Here is a 20,106-nt window from a genome sequence, read left to right as displayed (position 1 = left end):
GCTTTCACAGCTACGGTTGAGTGTGTGTGGCTTAGACGCCTTATGGCTGATTTGGGTGTTGGGCAGCCATCTGCCACCACCATCTTCACTGACAGTCAGAGCGCATTGGCAGTTGCGCGGAACCCAGTGTTCCATGCTCGTACGAAGCACATTGAGGTGCACTACCATTATGTCAGGGAGAGACTCTCTGCAGGAGAGATCAGTTTGGCTTATGTGCCAACACAGGATAACCTTGCAGACCTTTTCACAAAGGCTCTGCCTCGTGAGAAGTTCGAAGCTTTTCGCAAAGCTTTGGGCTTACTCCCTTTTGTGGATTCGTCCACATAGCTAGACACTTCCCTATACATGAGTGCTAGCTCTTGTTCACCGCATCACTCCAGGGGGGATTTGTTACCATATTATAGTAGTGATGTGTGTGAACACACTTAGGACCGCCGGGGCACTTTTTCCCTCACTAGGAGGTTTTTTCCCCCGTGCATTGTATATACGCCCATTATCTTCTAGGGCTGGTTATCTTTCATTTTTGGCACTCATAATACACTACTGTGTTGTGCTCAAGCTTCCTCATCTTCTTGAAGTTGTGTGTGCATTCCTGCAACCCTAATTCCAACAAGATACAGATGATTTATAGCTTGCATTAATGAGAATAGGGCTAGATTAACAAGTTTACAATAAGATTAATGAAAATCAAGCACAAATCGTGCAAAATCAATGAGATTCTGCTATAAGAAGGTGAGATTGATGGTTTCCAACAAGTTCTTGCAAATATTTTACCAAGAAATCACCAAAATAACCCCAAGAAACTGTTAATCAAGATCAACAAAACCCTAAAGAGTTTAAGAAAATTAACAAAATCAAGCTCAAATCAAGGGCATTTTGCTAAAGAAGACTCCCAAACATAGCTAAAGTATGGTTCTTGAAGAAACTCGACAAGAAGATGTACGAAATTAGGGTTTACAAGTTTTGAGAGAGAAATCAGGGTTTCCCTACACTAAATGTAGCAAGGAAACGATTAAAGCATAGCTTTGATACCACTAAAAGAAATGAGAACACTCATTAACCAGATATACACGATTGTACTCAAGTGGGAGAAGCCACCATAGCCAATATTAGGAAGAAAAATGTAATTATGATTAGCATATTAATTAGTTACATCATTATTCCCTTTTTTCATTTACATACATGACCGTCCTTTCACACCATACTTAAAGTGTCCATGGCCATGGCCACCCTATCCCCTAGCCCTTGACCCCTTTTACATATACTTTATTTTCTGCCTTGGGACCAAATAGACATGAGACTCTTTCACTTTGTTACATAGATCTTCTTCACAAATTTGTAGTCTTGCTTAGTAAAACCAACAACAACTACTTATTGAGCCTCAAAAGGATTTTTGAATAAAGGTTATACCAACCTTACAAGATTCATTACGCTTCTTTGCATTGAGGTTATGGGTCTTCAGAAAAACAAGTAAGATACGAGAAATTCTATAATTAAACTAGCTATGCTAGAGGAAATCCTTTATAAAACACTCAAATCATTTAAAGCCAATGTTGCAATGCTTATATTTTGATTTGGAATGTAAAAAGTAGATCATGACACATCATCACTTTTCCTCCTTTAAAAAACATAATAAATATATCAACATAGGGCATTGCCCTTGGGAGTGCAAGCCATCTTCACATGTATGCGTAGAAATGCATGTAAGATGTAGAAAGTGTGTGCATCTTAACCATGGAACTCCCATTTCTAAAAAATATCACCTTAAGTTACACAATAGTTAGAAAACTTCACCTTTATCCATCAAAAATCAGCATTGTGATGCATATTTCACATACAAAAGACTTTAGTTACACAAAAGTTACAATGTGTATGGACTTTCTTCTTGTGGTGCACTTTCTAGCAATCTCATCTCTCAATTTTCTATTCACATAACCCATTCCACAAACTGTGTAAATGCCACCACACTAAGTGTGTTGATGCCCTTTCCCAAAGAGGGCCTAGTATCATTCCAAGTCAAACTCTAGATACTTTGTGACCCTCATTAGGAAAATAGATGTCAGTAGTGCTATGGTGCCCAAAACAGATTCCTTGCACTTTATCCCATTAGGCACATAATGGATCTCCACTGCCAAATGTGCATTTTTGAGCAAACTTACCTATCTCATTTTCACCCTCGCCATCAATTAAGTGTGTAAATATCCTTAAAGGATGGGCCGACTTTGATAGAAAGATGCTCCATCTTGATAAAACTGAGCAGTGCCATCACATCGTTGATAATTGGAAAGATAGAAACTCACGGAGGTGAGAACTCGGAGCTTTACCCAAGGGCCAAGAAGAACACAGAGAAGGCATTTTGACTAGCATAGCGTTATCGAGAAGAATGACATTGTTATATTATGTATTGTGTGTGTGCACGCATACGCGCGCACACGTGTTTGCATGTATGATCCACATAATAAATACTTACATAAAACACGCACACACATTAAGTCTAATTTTAAATCTTTTATCTGTCTTGCCTTTTTTTTCTCATTGTTGCCCCCTATTGTAAGACATTGTGAGGAATGGGGAAAATTTGTTTGGTGAGCTTATCCCATATTCGGGCCATTGCGTGTTTCATTAATTAGTGATGTGAGCAAACACCAATTAATGAAATAGGCTAAGGTTTAACACTTACGGGCTAAGCGATTATTTTAACAATTATTTTTTTATTTTTTTCGTTCATCTCTGTCACAGGGCGTTACAAGATTCGTCTCTCTCCCTCTCTGTCTCTCGCAAGCGTTAAGGGATCCCTCTTCCTCTCTCTCGTTATGCATCTTATACATCTCTCTCTCTCTCTCTCTCTCTCTCTCTCGTGCGGGGGCTTTGCCCCAACTTGAATACGAGGCACACCTCTCTTTTAAACCCTTCAGTGAACACTCCAGAAAGTCAGTGCTCCAAACAATCGCGATACTCCAATTTTTTATTTTTTTAAAACACTTGCTCAAACTTCTAAGCCTTCTACTCCCATATCTAAGGTTACCTCTCTTCAAGTAATTAATTAGTGCACAAAATTGGGCGCCCATATTGGGGTGAAGCATCAAGTGATTCAAGGATGGAGGTTTATTTAGTATTTTTGGTTTTTAAAAAGTTTGAATTTAATACAGATATGTAGATATGTTTGAACGAGCATTTATTATTGGTATAAATGTAGTTATTGAGTCAATCATCCTAATGATCCAAAACCTCCTGCATTTTTTTTTTGCAAGTGAATTGGATTTGGTGAAGATGTGTTTTGATTAGATTTATTGTTAAGTTAGTTATTGTTTATAAAATAAATATACATCATGTGGCAAAGAGACTTGGGCTCGGAGGTGCCGATTGTCACTCAGACATTGTCTTGAGGGATTTGGATGGAGATTTTGATCGTCGTCTTGCTCGTGGACGCTTGTGGAATTGTGGGCTCTTGATGGCCCCAGGCGTCCATCGCTTTGCCGGCCGGCTTCCCAAACTCCGCCTCCGCAGCTTCGCAGAATTCTCTTCAGTAAATGCCCCCTCTTACCCCAATTTTCATGGTTTAGACTTGTTTTTTTAAAGGCTTTTTTTCTTGTTTTTTCTTCAAACATATCAATCTACGATTGCTCCGCAACATCACATAAGTCCTCTTCAGCCCAGCAGTTTTTTTCTCTTTTTCCGCCCCTTAAAAAACTGTAAAAAAACCTCCAGTTTCATGGAAAACCAAATACCGCCCACTTAGCCATTTGTTGATTTATGAAGCACAGCCAACCACCCAAAATCGAACAAACATTATTCCTTACCTGGGTTCTAGCATTCATGCATCATTGCCTTTTGCTTTGCAGGCTAAAACCATAATCCCAACACATTAGGAATTAGAACTATCCAATTTAGGTTGTCTTCTAGATTAGCAGCCGCAAAAATAATCCACAGCATTCTAGACTTAAATCCTTCACTGAATTCTGGAAAAAGAGTAAACTCCAGCACAACCCTCAGATCTTGTGTCATAATTTGGACCATATTGAGCTAGAAAGTCACGGGTTATCTAGCAAGAATCAATACATTGATCACATTAAGCCAGGGAATCATGAGGCACACGTCAAGACTTAACTTCCTGAGTGCACTCTCACTTTGGTGTCTTTTTAATACCGCTCTTTATGCAGTAGGGGCCATAACTGATCCAAATGATGGTAAGCTTAACTGATCATTTCTGTAGTGGGCAATTATGATTCTGATGTGACATTAATGAGATCTTGAAAAATCCATTTCAAGGGTCTGATGAGCATGGTCACTATGAAGTTACGTTGCCAGCTGTTTGCCAAAAAAAAAAAAAGGGGACATGACACATGGTATATATATATATTTGGATTGCAGTGGATGCTTTGAAAGCTTTTCTCAAGCAAATAGGAGATCCGAGGAAGTACCTCATCAACAATTGGACCGGAAACGATCCGTGTGGGAGCTCGTGGTATGGAGTCCATTGCAATGGAACAACACAAGTGCAAGAATTGTATGTCTTAAAAATCTTTTTTGATATTTTTCATAAGCAATGCCAGTCTACATTAGATATTGGGAAGGTGACAAACCAAGTTTGTGAGACTCTATTGATATTTCTAATGATAATGCAAAATGGAAAAATGTTTCATTTTTAGTTTCTTGGTGATTCTTGTGAGCATAGCTTCTGCATGCATGATGTTTATTCACACTTAATAGAAGTCTCCTTTTTGCAAAAAAAAAAAAGCTCCTGCATGCTCAAGGGCCAGATTATATGGTTTTTTTTTTCAATATGTGTTGTTAATAAAAGAAATTACCTATCAGAATCACACATTTTTCACATGGTATATGCATTTTCTAACAACGGTAGATTTTTTGCTACTTTGAAGTTTGAATACATAGATATAAAGTTTAAGTTATGGATAGTAAAACTAATGGGCAGTAAATATGGCAAGTTTTGTCGGGAGTGTATTTATGAACATGATTTAGAAAGGGTTTTCTTGTTAGGCTTGAGAAACAAACGATGATGGAGGTTTCTGCCAACAAAGTATAGCATTACAATACACAGTAAAAAGAGTTATTGAATTGTGGGGACACTACATAAGACAACACTGCTTCAAAGAGAAAATAACATACACAACATGGCACTTTGCTACACGATTGCAAGGATTATTATGGAATAAAGACTCGTTAATGAATTGAATAAACAAGGTTCATGGTTCTAGGATGAGATGAAAGATTGAAAGAGCAAGGCAAGTAATAATTATGGAATCAAGACTAGTTAATGAATTGAATAAACAAGGTTCATGGTTCTAGGATGAGATGAAAGATTGAAAGAGCAAGGCAAGTAATAATTGCTTCAATAAGGTGTCCAAGGAGTCAGATATTGCATAGCTTCATAGGTCATCACTTGTAAGCGGCCAGTGTAAAGTCCCCACGGCTAATAAACCTTGCGATTAAGCAAAACATTTGAAATGCATAGACACGAGCATCTAGCTCACCGCCCAACCATAGAGCTGTTCAAGCTCACCCCTAAGCACAGGCCGAGACATGTCTCTTAAGTGCAAAATCCTTGGCGTCCCATACCACCAGTACACACCCATTAGATGTAAGCACGGAGTAGTCTCAAGGCCTTGAGTCCAGATTTGAGGAGCTCCCCCTCAAACCGACTCATAAAGTCACTTTATATAGGTCTCCTATAAACCATGAGCCAAATATAGCACGTCTCATAAAAGCTACTAACCCCCACTTAAGATGCCTAACCCCATGCTATGGTTAACTTAACTTGAAGGTCTTAACATTAGCCTGGGGACGTAACATACTTGCCCCCTTAAGAATCATTGATGTTCTCAGCAACGAATTTGGGGAGGCGACTCTTTCGATTACACACTGACTACCATGTAGCCTCGACCTCAGATTGTCCCTTCCATTTGATCAAGTACTCATAATAGATGGTATGGTGAGACCGTCTAGTACGTTGCTCGGGTTTCATAGGAATATACTGTCACATGTGGAAGCTCTTTCAGCCCTAAACACCATCCTAGAACAACTTGATGCAAAACGCAAGTAAGAGATGGAGAGAAGAGAGAGAGAGAGAGAGAGAGCTGAGTTTCAGAATATTCATATAGTACAAAAAGGATGTACATCTTGGCAAGCCATAGGCTGCCTTGAAAGGGTGTTCTTGACTCAAAAAGTCCTATTGTACCGATCCTACTCCCTAAAGGAGGGGATGATCAACAAAGAGCCAAGCAATTGCCTTTTATAGGCCTTGGAAAACACAAGTGGACTGGCTGACTTGCTGTCGGCTAGGTCCCTAGTCAAAAAGCCCCATTTGTTGCAACCAACGCAGTAAAGCCTCCTTAAATGCTGGCTGACAGCCTCTTGGGCTTTTCGAGTGTCTTCCCTGCCCATGCCTAGCTGCTTAGCTCCAAACTTTGGTCCTAAATATGTTCTTTATCTGATGCTGTTCAAGGATTAGCCTTGGGAATGAGCATGCACATGTCTTGCACATGACATCCCCCTTTGCTAAACTTGATGATGGGATTCCAACTTCTGACCTTGGATGACTATCACATGCCGTGTCTTCCAACCGATCTAATATACCATCAACCCTTGGTATAGGCATAGTTGTTTCTCGTACGCGTACGAACCTGTTCGTACGTACGAGTCGTACGGTACGATACCGTACGAATTCGTACGATATCGTACGGTACGAGTTGGTCCCCCCTCCCCTCCCAATTTTTTTTCCTTGAAAAAAAATTTCCAAATGCTAAAAAAAAAAAGAAACCCTGCTTTACGAAGATCCCAAATGCTCGCAATACTTCGCAACTTTCGTGTCCACTCAGTATTCCATATGGGGTTGTGGAGAGACCTAAAAAATCTGGCGAGGTAGACTGGTAGTGTACACTTGATTGGTAGGATGAGAGAATCTTGCTACACCACTTGGGGATCCCTGGTATAGGTAGGCTAGACAATTAGATTCTCAAGTTATGCACGAGGGAGAACATTTGGACATGGCCATTTTGATCTAGAGAGGAGTCCCTAAACTTATCACCCTAGATGCACTCCTCGTATTTGTGCAAGGACGGTCCCTTAGTCATAAACGCTACACTGGGAGACCTTTGGTATTGCATTACCCATCCAGGTTCTTTTTTGGAGACAATCGGGAGATCCAACCGGGAGAGACACATATCCATGTATGGTTTCTCAAGCACTGTAGACTCCTCCCCTCCCAACCTTCCCTCACATTCAAGCTTGAAGCTCCATAGCTTGTAAGTGTAAAAAATAAAAACCGTATTTTATCGTACGGTATCCGAAAATTTCATATCGTACCAAAAATTCCCGTACGGTATCGTATTTTCGTACCGTGACAACCATGGGTATAGGAAACTGATTCTTGGTTGTACTCTTGTTCAAGGCTGTGTAATCCACGAACATGCGGAATGAGCCATCCCTACTGTACTACAAGCATTGGAGAACAAAAGGGTGAAGAACTAGGTCGTATCAACCCCTTTGATAGCAAGTCCTGTACTTGTGTCATAATCTCTTATTGTTGTACATGATAGGCATTATTGCCATTGCATCACCATGAAATACTAGCTCCACATGCAAGGCTAGCTCCATCTCCTCGGGCTTGATACCCAATTGTTCCGCAAGCTCTGTGGAAATGAAGTTATCTGTGGCTCCCATGCCAAACAACACTAGAGCATTCTTGTCCAGCACTCTAGCCTCGGGCTCCAAAGTGTTTCCCAATACATTAGGAATTCCACCAACCATTGGCTTAGACTTTTCCTTGGACTTCTCTTGCTCTCTAGGTCTCTTTAGGACGATCCGGACATTGGGCCGACATGTGCCCCTCTTTGCCGCATGTAAAGCATTTCCCTTCCTAGCGGTAGACCTCTATTTGCATATTGGTCAAGTTGTGCTTTCCTTCGTAGGAGCTTGGAATACCCCTCGGCTTCATAAGCTGAAACCTATTCTTGGAGTTCTCATGCTTCTCAAGTACCGAAGACTTTTGATCTCTAATACTTGTCTTTTTCTTTTGTTTGTCTACCATGTAGACCCTAACATCAAGTGTGTCATGTGCATGCCCGACGCCCGTGCCATGGCATAATCCTCAGCATGAACATCATAATCCCTGATTAGGACAGCACTTAGGACATCATCATCAGAATCATCCTCATCATCATCAGCAGCATTATCATCATCATCATCATCATCATCATCATCATCATCATCAGCTCCATGGAGAGCTTGAGTACCGAGTCGGCAGCCAGCAGGGCACTCAGGTAGGCAAGCGGCGAAGCGACAGTGAGCAAGGCAGCAGGTTTGGACAGCATTGGAAGAAGCGCAGAATTTAAGGGAGTATTTTATCAATACTTTGTCCAGCAAATAGGCCGACAGCATGAGCATGTCACAACCAGTACCTTCTTGAGCATATATAAGCATAAGACATTCATTTTCTTGAGCATATATAAGCATAAGGCATTCATTTTGCATCATTCATTTTGTCATTCACCTTTGAAGCAGTTAGCATTCAGTAGGAGCATGTAGAAGGTACCAGAGGTCACCCCTAAGGGGTTGACCAAGGGCCTAGATTATGTATAGACTTTCATGTCACCTTTTTTGTACCATATAAATACAAGAAAACCTGACACCACTCTCTCTCTCTTGTTCTCTCTCCTGTGTCTCAATCATCTACATTCAAGATCTTGTTCTTAATTAGGCTTAGGGTTGTGGATCAGAATAGCAAGGCTTCCGTGCATGCAACAACAGGGCAATCAGATAGGCAGGCGGCGAGGTGACAATGAGCAAGGCAGCATGTTTGGATAGCATTGGAAGAAGCACAAAATTTAAGGGAGTATTTTATCAATACTTTGTTGAGCAAATAGGCCGACAGCAGCAACAGGTTGTGACTAGTACCTTCTTGAGCATATATAAGCATAAGACATTCATTTTCTTGAGCATATATAGGCATAAGACATTCATTTTGCATCATTCATTCATCATTAACCTTTGAAGAAGTTAGCATTCAGTAGAAGCATGTAGAAGGGGCCAGAGGTCACCCCTAAGGGGTTGACCAAGGGCCTAGATTATGTACAGACTTTCATGTCACCTTTTTGTACCATATAAATACAAGAAAACTTGACACCAACTATCGCTCTCTTATTCTCTCTCCTTTGTCTTAATCATGTGTATTCAACATCTTGTTCTTAATCAGGCTTAGGGCTATGGGTCAATATAGCAAGGCTTCCGTGAATGTCATGTACAAGACATGTGCAAAGCTGATCCCAGGCGTAACCTTGAAGGGCAACAACATAAAGATCAGATTTAGAACCAGATTTTGGAGCTACTCCAGCTTATATTGTAGGGAAGATAGTGGAAGGGACCAGGGTCTTGTCGGCTAGCAGAATTAGAGGCTTTTCATGATGTCGGCTGCAAGTTGGATTTTCCTTGTCCAAGGACCTGGCCGACAGCAGGTTGGCCAGTCCACTAGGTCTTCAAGGGCATATACATAGCAGGCGCATAGTTCAATGATGGCATTCAGTCCAGCTAGGATTGAGTCCTAGATTTACGAGTAGATTAGGTTTTACACCTTTTCAAGAAGGCAGCCAAGGGTTGCCAGATTTGTACTGCCTTTTTGTACATTAGAATATATTGAATACTCAGCTATCTCTCTCTCTCTCTCTCTCTCTTCTCTATCCTCTGTATGCGTTTTGCATCAGCATGTTCCAAGATGGTGTTTAGGGTTGAAAGATGGTGTTTAGCATGTTCCAAGATGGTGTTTAGGGTTGAAAGATGACTCCTAGAGCTTCCGCATGTAACAGCGAATGCAACAGCAGGGCACTTAGGTAGGCCAGCGGCAAGGCGATAGTGAGCAAGGCAACAAGTTTGGACAACATTGGAAGGAGCACAGAATTTAAGGGAGTATTTTATCAGTACTTTGTCCAGCAAACAGGCCGACAGTAGGAGCAGGCTGACCAGTACCTTCTTGAGCATATATAAGCATAAGGCATTCATTTTGCATCATTCATTCATCATTCACCTTTGAAGAAGTTAGCATTTAGTAGAAGCATCTAGAAGGGTCCCGAGGTCACCCCTAAGGGGTTGACCAAGGGCCTAGATTATGTACAGTCTTTCATGTCACCTTTTTGTACCATATAAATACAAGAAAACCTGACACCAACTATCTCTTTCTTCTTCTCTCTCCTCTGTCTTAATCATGTATATTCAACATCTTGTTCTTAATTAGGCTTAGGGATGTGGATCAATATAGCAAGGCTTCTGCGCATGCAACAATAGGGCACTCAGGTAGGCAGGCGGTGAGGTGATAGTGAGCAAGGCAGCAGGTTTGGACAACATTGGAAGGAGCACAGAATTTAAGGGAGTATTTTATTAGTACTTTGTCCAGCAAACAGGCTGACAGCAGTAGGCCGACCAGTACCTTCTTGAGCATACATAAGAATAAGACATTCATTTTGCATCATTCATTCGTCATTCACCTTTGAAGAAGTTAGCATTTAGTAGAAGCATGTAGAAGGGCCCCGAGGTCACCCCTAAGGGGTTGACCAAGGGCCTAGATTATGTACAGACTTTCATGCCACCTTTTTGTACCATATAAATACAAGAAAACCTGACACCAGCTATCTCTCTCTTCTTCTCTCTCCTCTATCTTAATCATGTATATTCAGCATCTTGTTCTTAATGAGGCTTAGGGCTGTGGATCAGTACAACAAGGTTTCCGCGCATGCAGCAATAAGCTAAATGCATCAAATCTTGGATGGTATCATTTGGGCATACATTCACAAAATCTTGAATGTTGTCATGCAAACTGGCCCGATACTTTCTTAACTTAGGCTTCTCAGAAATCTCTTTAAAAGGAGTAATCTTGAGATATACATCGTCCCAAAATTTATTCTTGTAGTGATCAACTGTCTCACGTGTTTTCATCCGCAATCTTTCCTGTGCAAGGTGCACATAATCTTCAAACTTCTTAGGTAAAACTGATAAATCTTTCCATTTCTTGGGAGATGTTCTCTCAACCATGAATGCATCCCACTATGCGTTGGCTGTCTCCGTAAGATGTAAACTAGCCATGCAAATCTTGGATGACTCTGAATAGTTTTCGGAACCAAAAGCAATATCAAATTGTATGTGTAACCATAAGTTCCATCATATGGTGTAAACCGCACCGTCCTTCCTTCTTTGAAATCCATGCCATTGAGAGGGTGACCTAGAAGGGGAAGAAGAAGAAGATGATGATGAGGAAGATGAAAGGCTTGATGAAGATGGGCTCTTGGAACTTTTCCGACTATGTCGACTTTTCCCACGATGAGAGTGGGCTGATTTGTAATGGCTCCTCTTCCTTCCACGAGAAGTTGGAGGACTGGGTGATCTCTTTGAGGGAGATCTCTTTGATGAAGACTTTTGGTTTTCAGCTGCATCCTCCTTTGTTGGTTGCTCATCCCCTTTATTCATTTGCTTGATCTTCTTAGATAAGTTGCTCAAAAATTCTCATCAAGTCGGGATCTTGGAGATTAGTGTCCAAATTGGTCATAGGTTCTTTGACCAAGTGGGTGTCACGTGCATCCCGCACTTGGATGCCACGTAGACATATCCGTACAGAAGGTGCAAGACCTGGGATGGTAAACTGGTCCCATGTGAGCCCAGTCCGGGACGAGTCAGCCAAGGATCCATCTCAGTCGTCCGAGGTCAGGTGTGCATTGTCCTGCACAGGAGTCCAAGGTCAGGTGTGCATTGTCCTGCACATGAAATAGTGCTAGTCCGCGCTGTGAGTCTCCCTCTGGAGGGAATGATGTAAGTGATTCTGTGTATCTGGTATGGTACCGGATGCCAGATCACTGTGTAGTTAGTTAGGGTTTGCTTTTAGAACAAGGGGCCAGCCCATAGGGCTACCCCAAGTCTTAGTGTGGGCATGGGGATGGTGTGAAACCACCCCCATGAGGGCCAGGAAGGCCCTGGCTGTGAACCCACCAGCCATGGAGAGGTTGTAGGACAGCCCCATGGGCATGCCAAGGGCAGCCGACAGTACATGAAACATTTATATGGCTGTAGGGCAATGTGCTTGTAAAATCAGTGCCTAGCCCTAGAGATTCAGGCGCATGATGCCTAGCCTGCCATGAAGTGATGCGCAACATTTTCTATAATACTGATTTTCAGTCATGGACAGAAATCAGTGCTGGCCGCCTGGATATGATGCTGGCCGATTGCTGTTGGGGAGTAGTATAAATAGGAGAGCCACAATTCATTTGTGTTATCTCATAATTCACCAAGAGCTAAGGCAATCAAGGGCTAGGACAGCAAGGAGTTGCTAATGCAAAGGGGTGAAGGACTGCAGGTCAAGGGCAGAGTTATCTCAGCCAAGAAAGGTCAAGTTTCCTGTATTTTCTTTTCAGATTTGCATCATTCTAATAAAGCAAATACACCATTCGTGGTGGGGGCCCTACAGAGGGTATTCGGGACCCAATACTGTGTCCTCTCCTCTCTCCCTCTCCCCCTCTCTCTCTATTTTCTGCGCATCTTCATTCAGTTTTGTGCGTTAATTCCGTCGCGAAAAGTGTGCTGATTTTTGAGCATTGAAGTTACCGATCTCCCCCGAAGCTTCCGCATGTTACAGTGGTATCAGGCCTACTTCAAGTGCAAAGATTCGGCAAAGAAACCATAATTTTTTCTCGCTCGTGTGGCTTGTTTTCAGACACCGATGGACTACTCCTTTCGGAGTGACTCCTGTCCCTCGAAGGACGGTTGGTTTTCAGCCTCCGGAAGCCTACACACATAGTGGATGGTCAGATTGCGCTCCGGAAAAAAACACATGCTGAATTTCTCTCCTTGGACCTTTGCACTTCTTTTGGGACACCACCAACACTTAGCATGCTGCATAGCTGGGCTCGATTCTCAGATACCATTGTAACATGCGGAAGCTCTAGTAGTCTTCTTTCAGCCCTAAGCACTGCATAGGAACTCTTGATGCAAGAACAATCAACATAGAGAGAGAGAGAGAGAGAGAGAGAGAGAGAGAGAGAGAGAGAGAGATGAGTGTGTATTTACTATTTAGTATAGTCATATTATACAAAAAGCAACAATAGTTTGGTTGCCTTTAGCAACCCCAAAAACTCCTATGTATTGACCAATCTCCACATGGGAGAGAGATGTCTAACAATGATAAATGGTGTGAAAGGCTCTTGGTAGCCAGGCCAACTGGCCGATTTCTACTGTCGGCCAGCTCCAATGGACAAATAAATCACGTTAGCCTTGCTGACCTAAGGTAAACTGGCATGTGCACACACATGTACATGCTAATCTCAGGGCTAATCCTGGAGGCAACATGATAAAGACTCACTAGAAAACACAGATTTGGAGCATTGTTTGCTGTTTTGGCAAGGAGAGTTGACCAGTGGAGGACATGGGTGCTGTCGGCCAGTACATAGAAGAGGAGGGACCAATCGGCTGCAGCATATGTTTTATTTATGTCCAGGAGCTGGCCGACTGCTGGTCGGCCAGTTCACATGGTCACTTCAAGGCCTATAAATAGGCATAGTTGCTTAACGTTTCATTCATTCAACTCCTTTTGAGTTGGGTCATAGAATTAGGGCTTTGTTGGCATAGTTGCTCAACGTTTCATTCATTCAACTCCTTTTGCGTTGGGTCATAGAATTAGGGCTTTGTTTGGGTGATCTACCTTTCCATAGAAGGCAGCCTATGGCTGCAAGATGGATGTACCTTTTTGTACCATATGAAATACTGAATTTCCAGCTCTCTCTCTCTCTCTCTCTACTCTCCCTTCTGTCTACGTTTTTGCATCAGCATGTTCTAGATGGTGTTTAGGGCTGAAAGAAGCATCTTAGAGCTTCCACATGTAACATTGGTATCAGAGCATTAGGCTCAGCAAGGCTAAACCCTGATTTAGTTCCATATGAAGGTGTACAGGTCCAAGGTACAGGAAAGTGCACAAGTAAGAGGCCCAAGGCAAGGAACACAAGACCGGGAAGAACTCCCAGGAGGTTGGTTGGTGGTGTTCCACAAAGCCCAAAGGGGATGGCAGTCCTGTGAGCCAAGAAAGGCTTTCGGGCAACGGTTCCAAGGGAGGATGATCCTGCAAGGGGTGGAGTGAGAGTGCCAGACTCATTTCTCCGGAATGAAGACCAAGACGGTGTTCAGAGACAGGGTAGGAACGGATTGGGGATTGGATGGAACGGATGCATAGATCTTCTTCAGAGTTAGAGTGGATTTGGAGACCAGGTCCGAGATTCAGTAAAAAGGTTGCCAGAGTAGGAAGGATGATAGAGGACTTCGGGAATGGAATGGGATGATGACAGTCATCCAAGAAGCAGTTGGAATCCCGTCATCAAGTTTAGCAGAGGGGGATGTCATGTGCACACACATTATGTTCTACCAAGCAAGGTAGCAACATCTTCAAGAGCACATAGGACAAGAGAAATACTACACAGGGCGGCTAAACAAGGAGTCCTACCCTTCTATTGAATAAGTAATGACAGCACATTGTCCAATTAGCTTACCAGTCTTCATAGAAGTTGTTGCAAGAGGAAGCCTTCGCGTTGGAAGCTTTAGGAGTGTTGATATCTTCGATTTGCCGCAATCCTTCGCGACAAAAGTCTTCAAGAGGATGAGGGGAACCCTGGGAAAGCTTCCCCTATGGTTCAACTTGAGAAAGGAAGGCTGAAATTAGGGTTTTCAGCAAAAAGACTAGAAATTACAGCAAAAATGAGAGTTGTTTTGCTGAATTTCAGTCATTGGGAGTGAGTAGGAGAGTGATTAGCACTTGGAAATATTCTTGGAAGCTTGGAAAACACCGGTAGCAAGTTGGGTATGGCTATGGTGAGCTTGGAAATGGAGAGAAATGGTGGAAAAACAGAGTTTTCAGCCTCCAAAAATCCTCATGAAGAGAAAACATGAATTTGCTCTTAATAAGTAAGTGAATTGGGGTCCAATCAGGTGAAGGGACATGGTGAGATGCCCATTTATGAGTAAAAAGGGAGGATCAAGTCCTGGACATTGAGTCTTGTCTGCCTCGGGACTTCAGTGAGTGTGAACTTGGAAGCGGTCATAATTTATAAGTGACTTTTGGGCGCCCAAACTTTAATGAAGTGGGAACGCACTCACTTATAAATATTGGCTAAGTCCTAAGGGCTATTTGAGCCTAGATTGGGTAATACTTACCGCCTGTTCACATGCCACACAACCATGTCAGCAGACAGTTTCACACGCACGGTTCACGGGCGGGCGTCCCCTAGGCCAGAACTACACATAGGTCATGCAGGCATGAAAATAGCATGCAATTTCATTTGCAGGTAAGCACATAAAGATGCTATGCAATGCAGCATTGGCATGAGCAATTTCCGTTCATGAAACCATATAAGACCAGGCATTTCCAGGCAAGTATATGCGATACCGGACCCAGTGGAAAGCCAATCCTCCAGGCGTTACCGGGCATGTACACAAAGGCACAAGTCCGAGCGGAAAGCCAAGTCCTTTAGATATTCCGGGCATGATAACATCAAGTCCCAGCGGAATATCATATCCAACTATAGAGCATGACACGTGTCAATCACATGCATAGGCACATTCCATAAGCCATGGACACCAATCCAATATGTACATAGTGTGAAAGCAAGAGTGAACCATTCGGGTGGCCAAATGGTGACATCCCCCCCCGCTTCTAAACAGTTGTCCGCAATGAAATATGCCTGTAGTAATTGCGGGCAATCTCCAAAGAACTCTTCATCTACCCATTTAGCATCAATGGGAAGATAGTTCTTAAACTTCACAAGGTAACGCCTCACAACTTTACCTGCAGCAAGCTTGCGTTCCTTGGGATACACAATCTGCTCTGGCTGCAAGATCTCCTCAAGCTCATCCACTTGTGGTGGATCCTCAATGACCATTTCACTGGGCTCGGGTCCTACATACTTGCGAAGGAGACTCACATGAAAAGCATTGTGTACGTGTCAATGACTAGGTAATGCTAATCTGAAAGCTACTTCATTGATCTTCTCGATCACTCGAAAAGGCCCATAGTACCTGGTTGCAAGCTTAGGATATGCACCCTCTTTGCTAGGCCTCTTTGCAAGTCTTGCTTTCTCAAATTTCAGCAATACCGAATCATTCTCTTTAACATGCAATTTGCTTCTATGCTTGTCGGCAGCCTTTTTATGCTTGTCTTGTGACCTTGCAATGGCTGTCCGCACCTGAGCAAAAGCAATATCCAAGTCTCTTACATACTCATCAGCCTCCAAATATCTCATCCTTTGTGCGAAGGATGGGTGGCAAAACCACCTTACCATAAACAATCTCAAACGGGGCCTTTCCTGTAGATGCATGTAAGCAAATTCCACAAGCGGTAAGTACTTCTCCCAGGAAGACTTTTGATCCGCCACATAACATTTCAAGAGATCCAACACTGCTGAATTTGCAGCCTCACTTTGCCCATCCGTTTGAGGGTGATAAGCTGATGAGAAGTCCAATTTGGTGCCCATATTATCAAATAAGGCCCGCCAAAAGAAACTTGTAGTCCTGGGATCTCTATCCCCACAATGGACTTCGGCATTCCATGATGTTTGAACACTTGTGCAAGATATATTTTAACCATATGCTCAGCTTTGATGGTCTTTTTGACCGGCAAGAAATGAGCTTGCTTGCTAAACCTGTCCACAATTGTCCAAATTGCATCATTACCCTGTTGGGTACGTGGCAAGTCCATAATGAAATCCATTGTAATACTTTCCCATGGCTGCGTGGGAATAGGCAATGGTTGAAGCAAACTTGGTGTCTTTTGCCTATCAAATTTGACCTTTTGACAGGTGATACATGCACGTACATGTGCCTCTATGTCCTTCCGCATACCTGGCCAAAAGAAATACCGCTCAATCATGTGGGTAGTAGGCATTATGCCTCTATGACCAGCATATGGAGGAGCGTGGTACTCATCCAAAATTTTTTGCCTCATGTCAGACACCACACATAGGCAATTATCTTTCATGAGATAACCCTCTTTGATTACATATGAGGCATGTGCATGACCAGCCATTAAATCGGCCCAAATAGTGGCAAAATCAGCATCCGTATGATACAAATCATGCATGGTAGACAAGTCCCCATGAGAGGCAACTGAGATAGCTGCTACATACGGCTTTCGTGACAATGCATCGGTCACTACATTCTTCTTTCCCGGGGTGTGCAAGATCTGAAAATGAAACATAGACAGGAAATTGGCCATCCTCATATGCTTCTGTGACAACTTAGTTTGAGTAAGAAAATACCTCAAACTCTGGTGATCTGTCTTCACAGTGAAATCAGTCCCAAGAAGGTAATGTTTCCATATAGTAAGTGCTTGAATTACAGCCAAGAGCTTTTTCTTATAAATGCCAAGAGATAGCTCTGCATCAAGCAATCTACGACTCTCATAAGCCACGGCATGTCCCTCTTGATTAAGGATAGCTCTTATGCAATTTCCAGATGCATCACATTCCACACAAAAAGGCTTTTGCAAATCCGGAACGATCAACACTGGACCCTGAGTAGTTGCATCTTTCAATTTGAGGAATGCATCACTCTCTACATTAGTCCATTTGAACACGGCCTTCTTCTTTGTTAAATCATGCAAAGGAGAAGCAATCCATGCAAAGTGCCGAATGAACCTGCGGTAGTAAGAGCATAATCCAAGAAAACTACGGATCTCATGCACTGAACTCAATTCGGGCCAATTCCGAATTGCATCAATCTTTGCAGGATCCATCCGCACTTCATCTTTGGACACAATAACTCACTCTTCTTTGCATTTATGAAGAGTTTATGCTTATGGAGCTCTTCAAAAACAATAGCCAAATGAGCTTTATGCTCTTCTTCGGTCTTCGAGAAGACTAGGATGTCATCAAAGAAGACACCTGTAAATTTCGTGTACCTACGGAATATGCGATCCATCATTCTATTGAATGTAGCCGGGGCATTTGTAAGACCAAAAGGCATAACAAGATACTCATAAAGCCCAAATGTTGTCCTGAAAGCAGTTTTGTGTACATCCTCAGGCACTACACGCACTTTATGATATCCACTCTTGAGATCAATTTGGCTAAAGCATGCCGATCCATCCAACTTGTCAAGGATGTCGTCTATGCGTGGAATTGGAAACCGATTCTTGATGGTAAGCTTATTCAAAGCTCTATAATCCACACACATACGAAAGGATCCATCCTTCTTTTGAACTAAGAGGACGGGTGAACAATATGGGGAAGAGCTTGGCTGAACCAAACTCTTCTCAAGAAGCTCATTTACTTGCTTCATGATCTCCTCTTTTTGGGATGCACTTACACGTTAGGCTGGCCTATTAGGTGGTGAGCTACCCGGCACAAGATCAATGCGATGATCTTCCGGTCGTACAGGTGGTAACTCATCAGCAAAACAATCATTGTGCTGTCTATCATTACTAAGAGTGTTTACATGTACATTATTTTCCTCATCATGATCTCGTACAAAAATCAAGTACGCAAGAACACTCTTTTTCATTACTTTCTTAATTTGTACATGAGATACAAGGGGAATGGTATCACCCTCTTCACGAGCATCAATTACATGTTCTTGGCCTTTATGCATGAAGGTGATCCTGTTAGTCTTGTAAGCCTTGCACGGATCAATACGTGTATGCCAAGGCTTTCCAAGCAATACATCACAGCCATTCAAAGGCGCGACAAGAAAATCCTCATGATCCACATAGCCTTGAATGTGAATGCGCAACTTGCCAAAAATAGGCAGGACCTGCACTTCTCTACCAACAAAGTCAGCCCCTGCTTCAATTTGAGGACCCATGTCCTCCACTTCAATACCCAAAGCAGTTGCCATCTGAGTGGATATGAAATTCTCCGTTGCACAATCATCAAACATAAACAAAGCGGGCTGATCTTTGAGCTGTCCCCAAGCTTTACATACAATCCTATCTTTGCTATCATGTGAAGTGTTGCCCTGCACATCCGGAACTATATGCACATTAGGTTTCGGTACATTAGCATTTTCAGCTTTGTTCTTCTTATTTGGGCATGCTCTTGCCATGTGCTCAGTGCTGCCACAAGTAAAGCATTTGCCTTCACGCATATATTGCTCCTTCTTGTCAGCACTAAGACCAAAGTTTGCCGGCTTATAAGGGCACTTTTTAGCAAACTTAATTTCAGCTTTTGGACAGCCCTCTCTTTGCCTTGAAATGAGGGTTTAGCCTTATTGGATCGACTCAATTTGAGTTCCAATTGCTCGGTGGCGGTGGCGGCTGCGATTAATTAGTGTAAGGTATGACCAAGATACATTTGTAATCCCGCTTTGTACACGGATTGCAATCCCGATTGAAACCTTCTCTTCCTTTCCGGCTCGGTGACATGCATAAACGGAGATACCTCCAAAAGCACTTTCCAAAACTTTTGTACATATGCATTTACCGAGTCTCCCTCATTTTGCTTTACCCAATCCCACTTCATTGTTATCTCATTCAATGCATTGGGAGGCAAGAATTGAGCATAGAACCTCTCCTTGAACTCTTCCCATGATCTAACAGGATTCGGTGAGAGCTTCTCCGTGAGCCACCAATGGGCAGCAGTGCCTTTCATGAACATGCTTATATGCTGGATCATGGATTTCTGAGTGAAATCCTCATCACTGAAAGCAATATCAAACTGGGAAATAAAAGCAAGTGCCTTTGATGCATCATATTCCCCATGATATGTGTCGAACTTCACAGATTTGTCTCCGGCTTTGAAGTCACGAGACTTTGATGCATGTGTGTGCACGGAGGTTGCACATAGCCCATATATTGTTGATGTGGCTGAGGATATGAAGTATTGAGCCCGTGTTTCCAGCCACGTGTTACTGCCCACCCTTTACACAAGTTTAGGCCTGCTATTCGTTGGGAATCAAGGTCTTACCTATGTGTGAACCCACTCTTATGAGTGTGGTAATGTTTATGTGTGAACCACCTCGTAGAGGGGTTTCAATAATATCTAGATATTTGTGTGTACTTTGACATAAGCAATGATGTCATTGATGATTGGGGCAACCTTTGTAACCTATAAATATACCTGTACTTCATTGAATTAATCA

The 20,106-nt window shown here is 42.6% G+C and overlaps 1 protein-coding gene across 6 annotated transcripts in view; it reads left to right on the top strand.

Moving 5' to 3' along the window:
- Positions 1 to 3,182: 3,182 nt before the first annotated feature.
- LOC147639114 (putative LRR receptor-like serine/threonine-protein kinase At1g06840) overlaps positions 3,183 to 20,106 on the top strand; it is a 95,766-nt gene continuing 78,842 nt past the window's right edge. The window contains exons 1-2 of one of the 6 annotated variants that reach the window (XM_086787543.1): positions 3,183 to 3,526; positions 4,372 to 4,507. In XM_086787543.1, coding sequence (XP_086643669.1) covers position 3,526; positions 4,372 to 4,507 — 137 coding nt within the window. In that variant the 5' untranslated portion in view covers positions 3,183 to 3,525. Of the gene's footprint in view, positions 3,527 to 3,975; positions 4,188 to 4,371; positions 4,508 to 20,106 lie in introns of those variants that run through there. The other 5 variants (XM_086787559.1, XM_086787567.1, XM_086787553.1 and 2 more) reach the window with 5 other exon arrangements.

This window comes from Cibotium barometz, chromosome 4, assembly GCF_041138505.1.
Source record: "Cibotium barometz isolate CiBa-2024 chromosome 4, ASM4113850v1, whole genome shotgun sequence".
In the NCBI taxonomy this organism is placed as follows: Eukaryota; Viridiplantae; Streptophyta; class Polypodiopsida; order Cyatheales; family Cibotiaceae; genus Cibotium; species Cibotium barometz.
The sequence above is the reverse complement of the archived record's forward strand: the minus strand, read 5'-3'. Positions and strand labels throughout refer to the sequence as shown.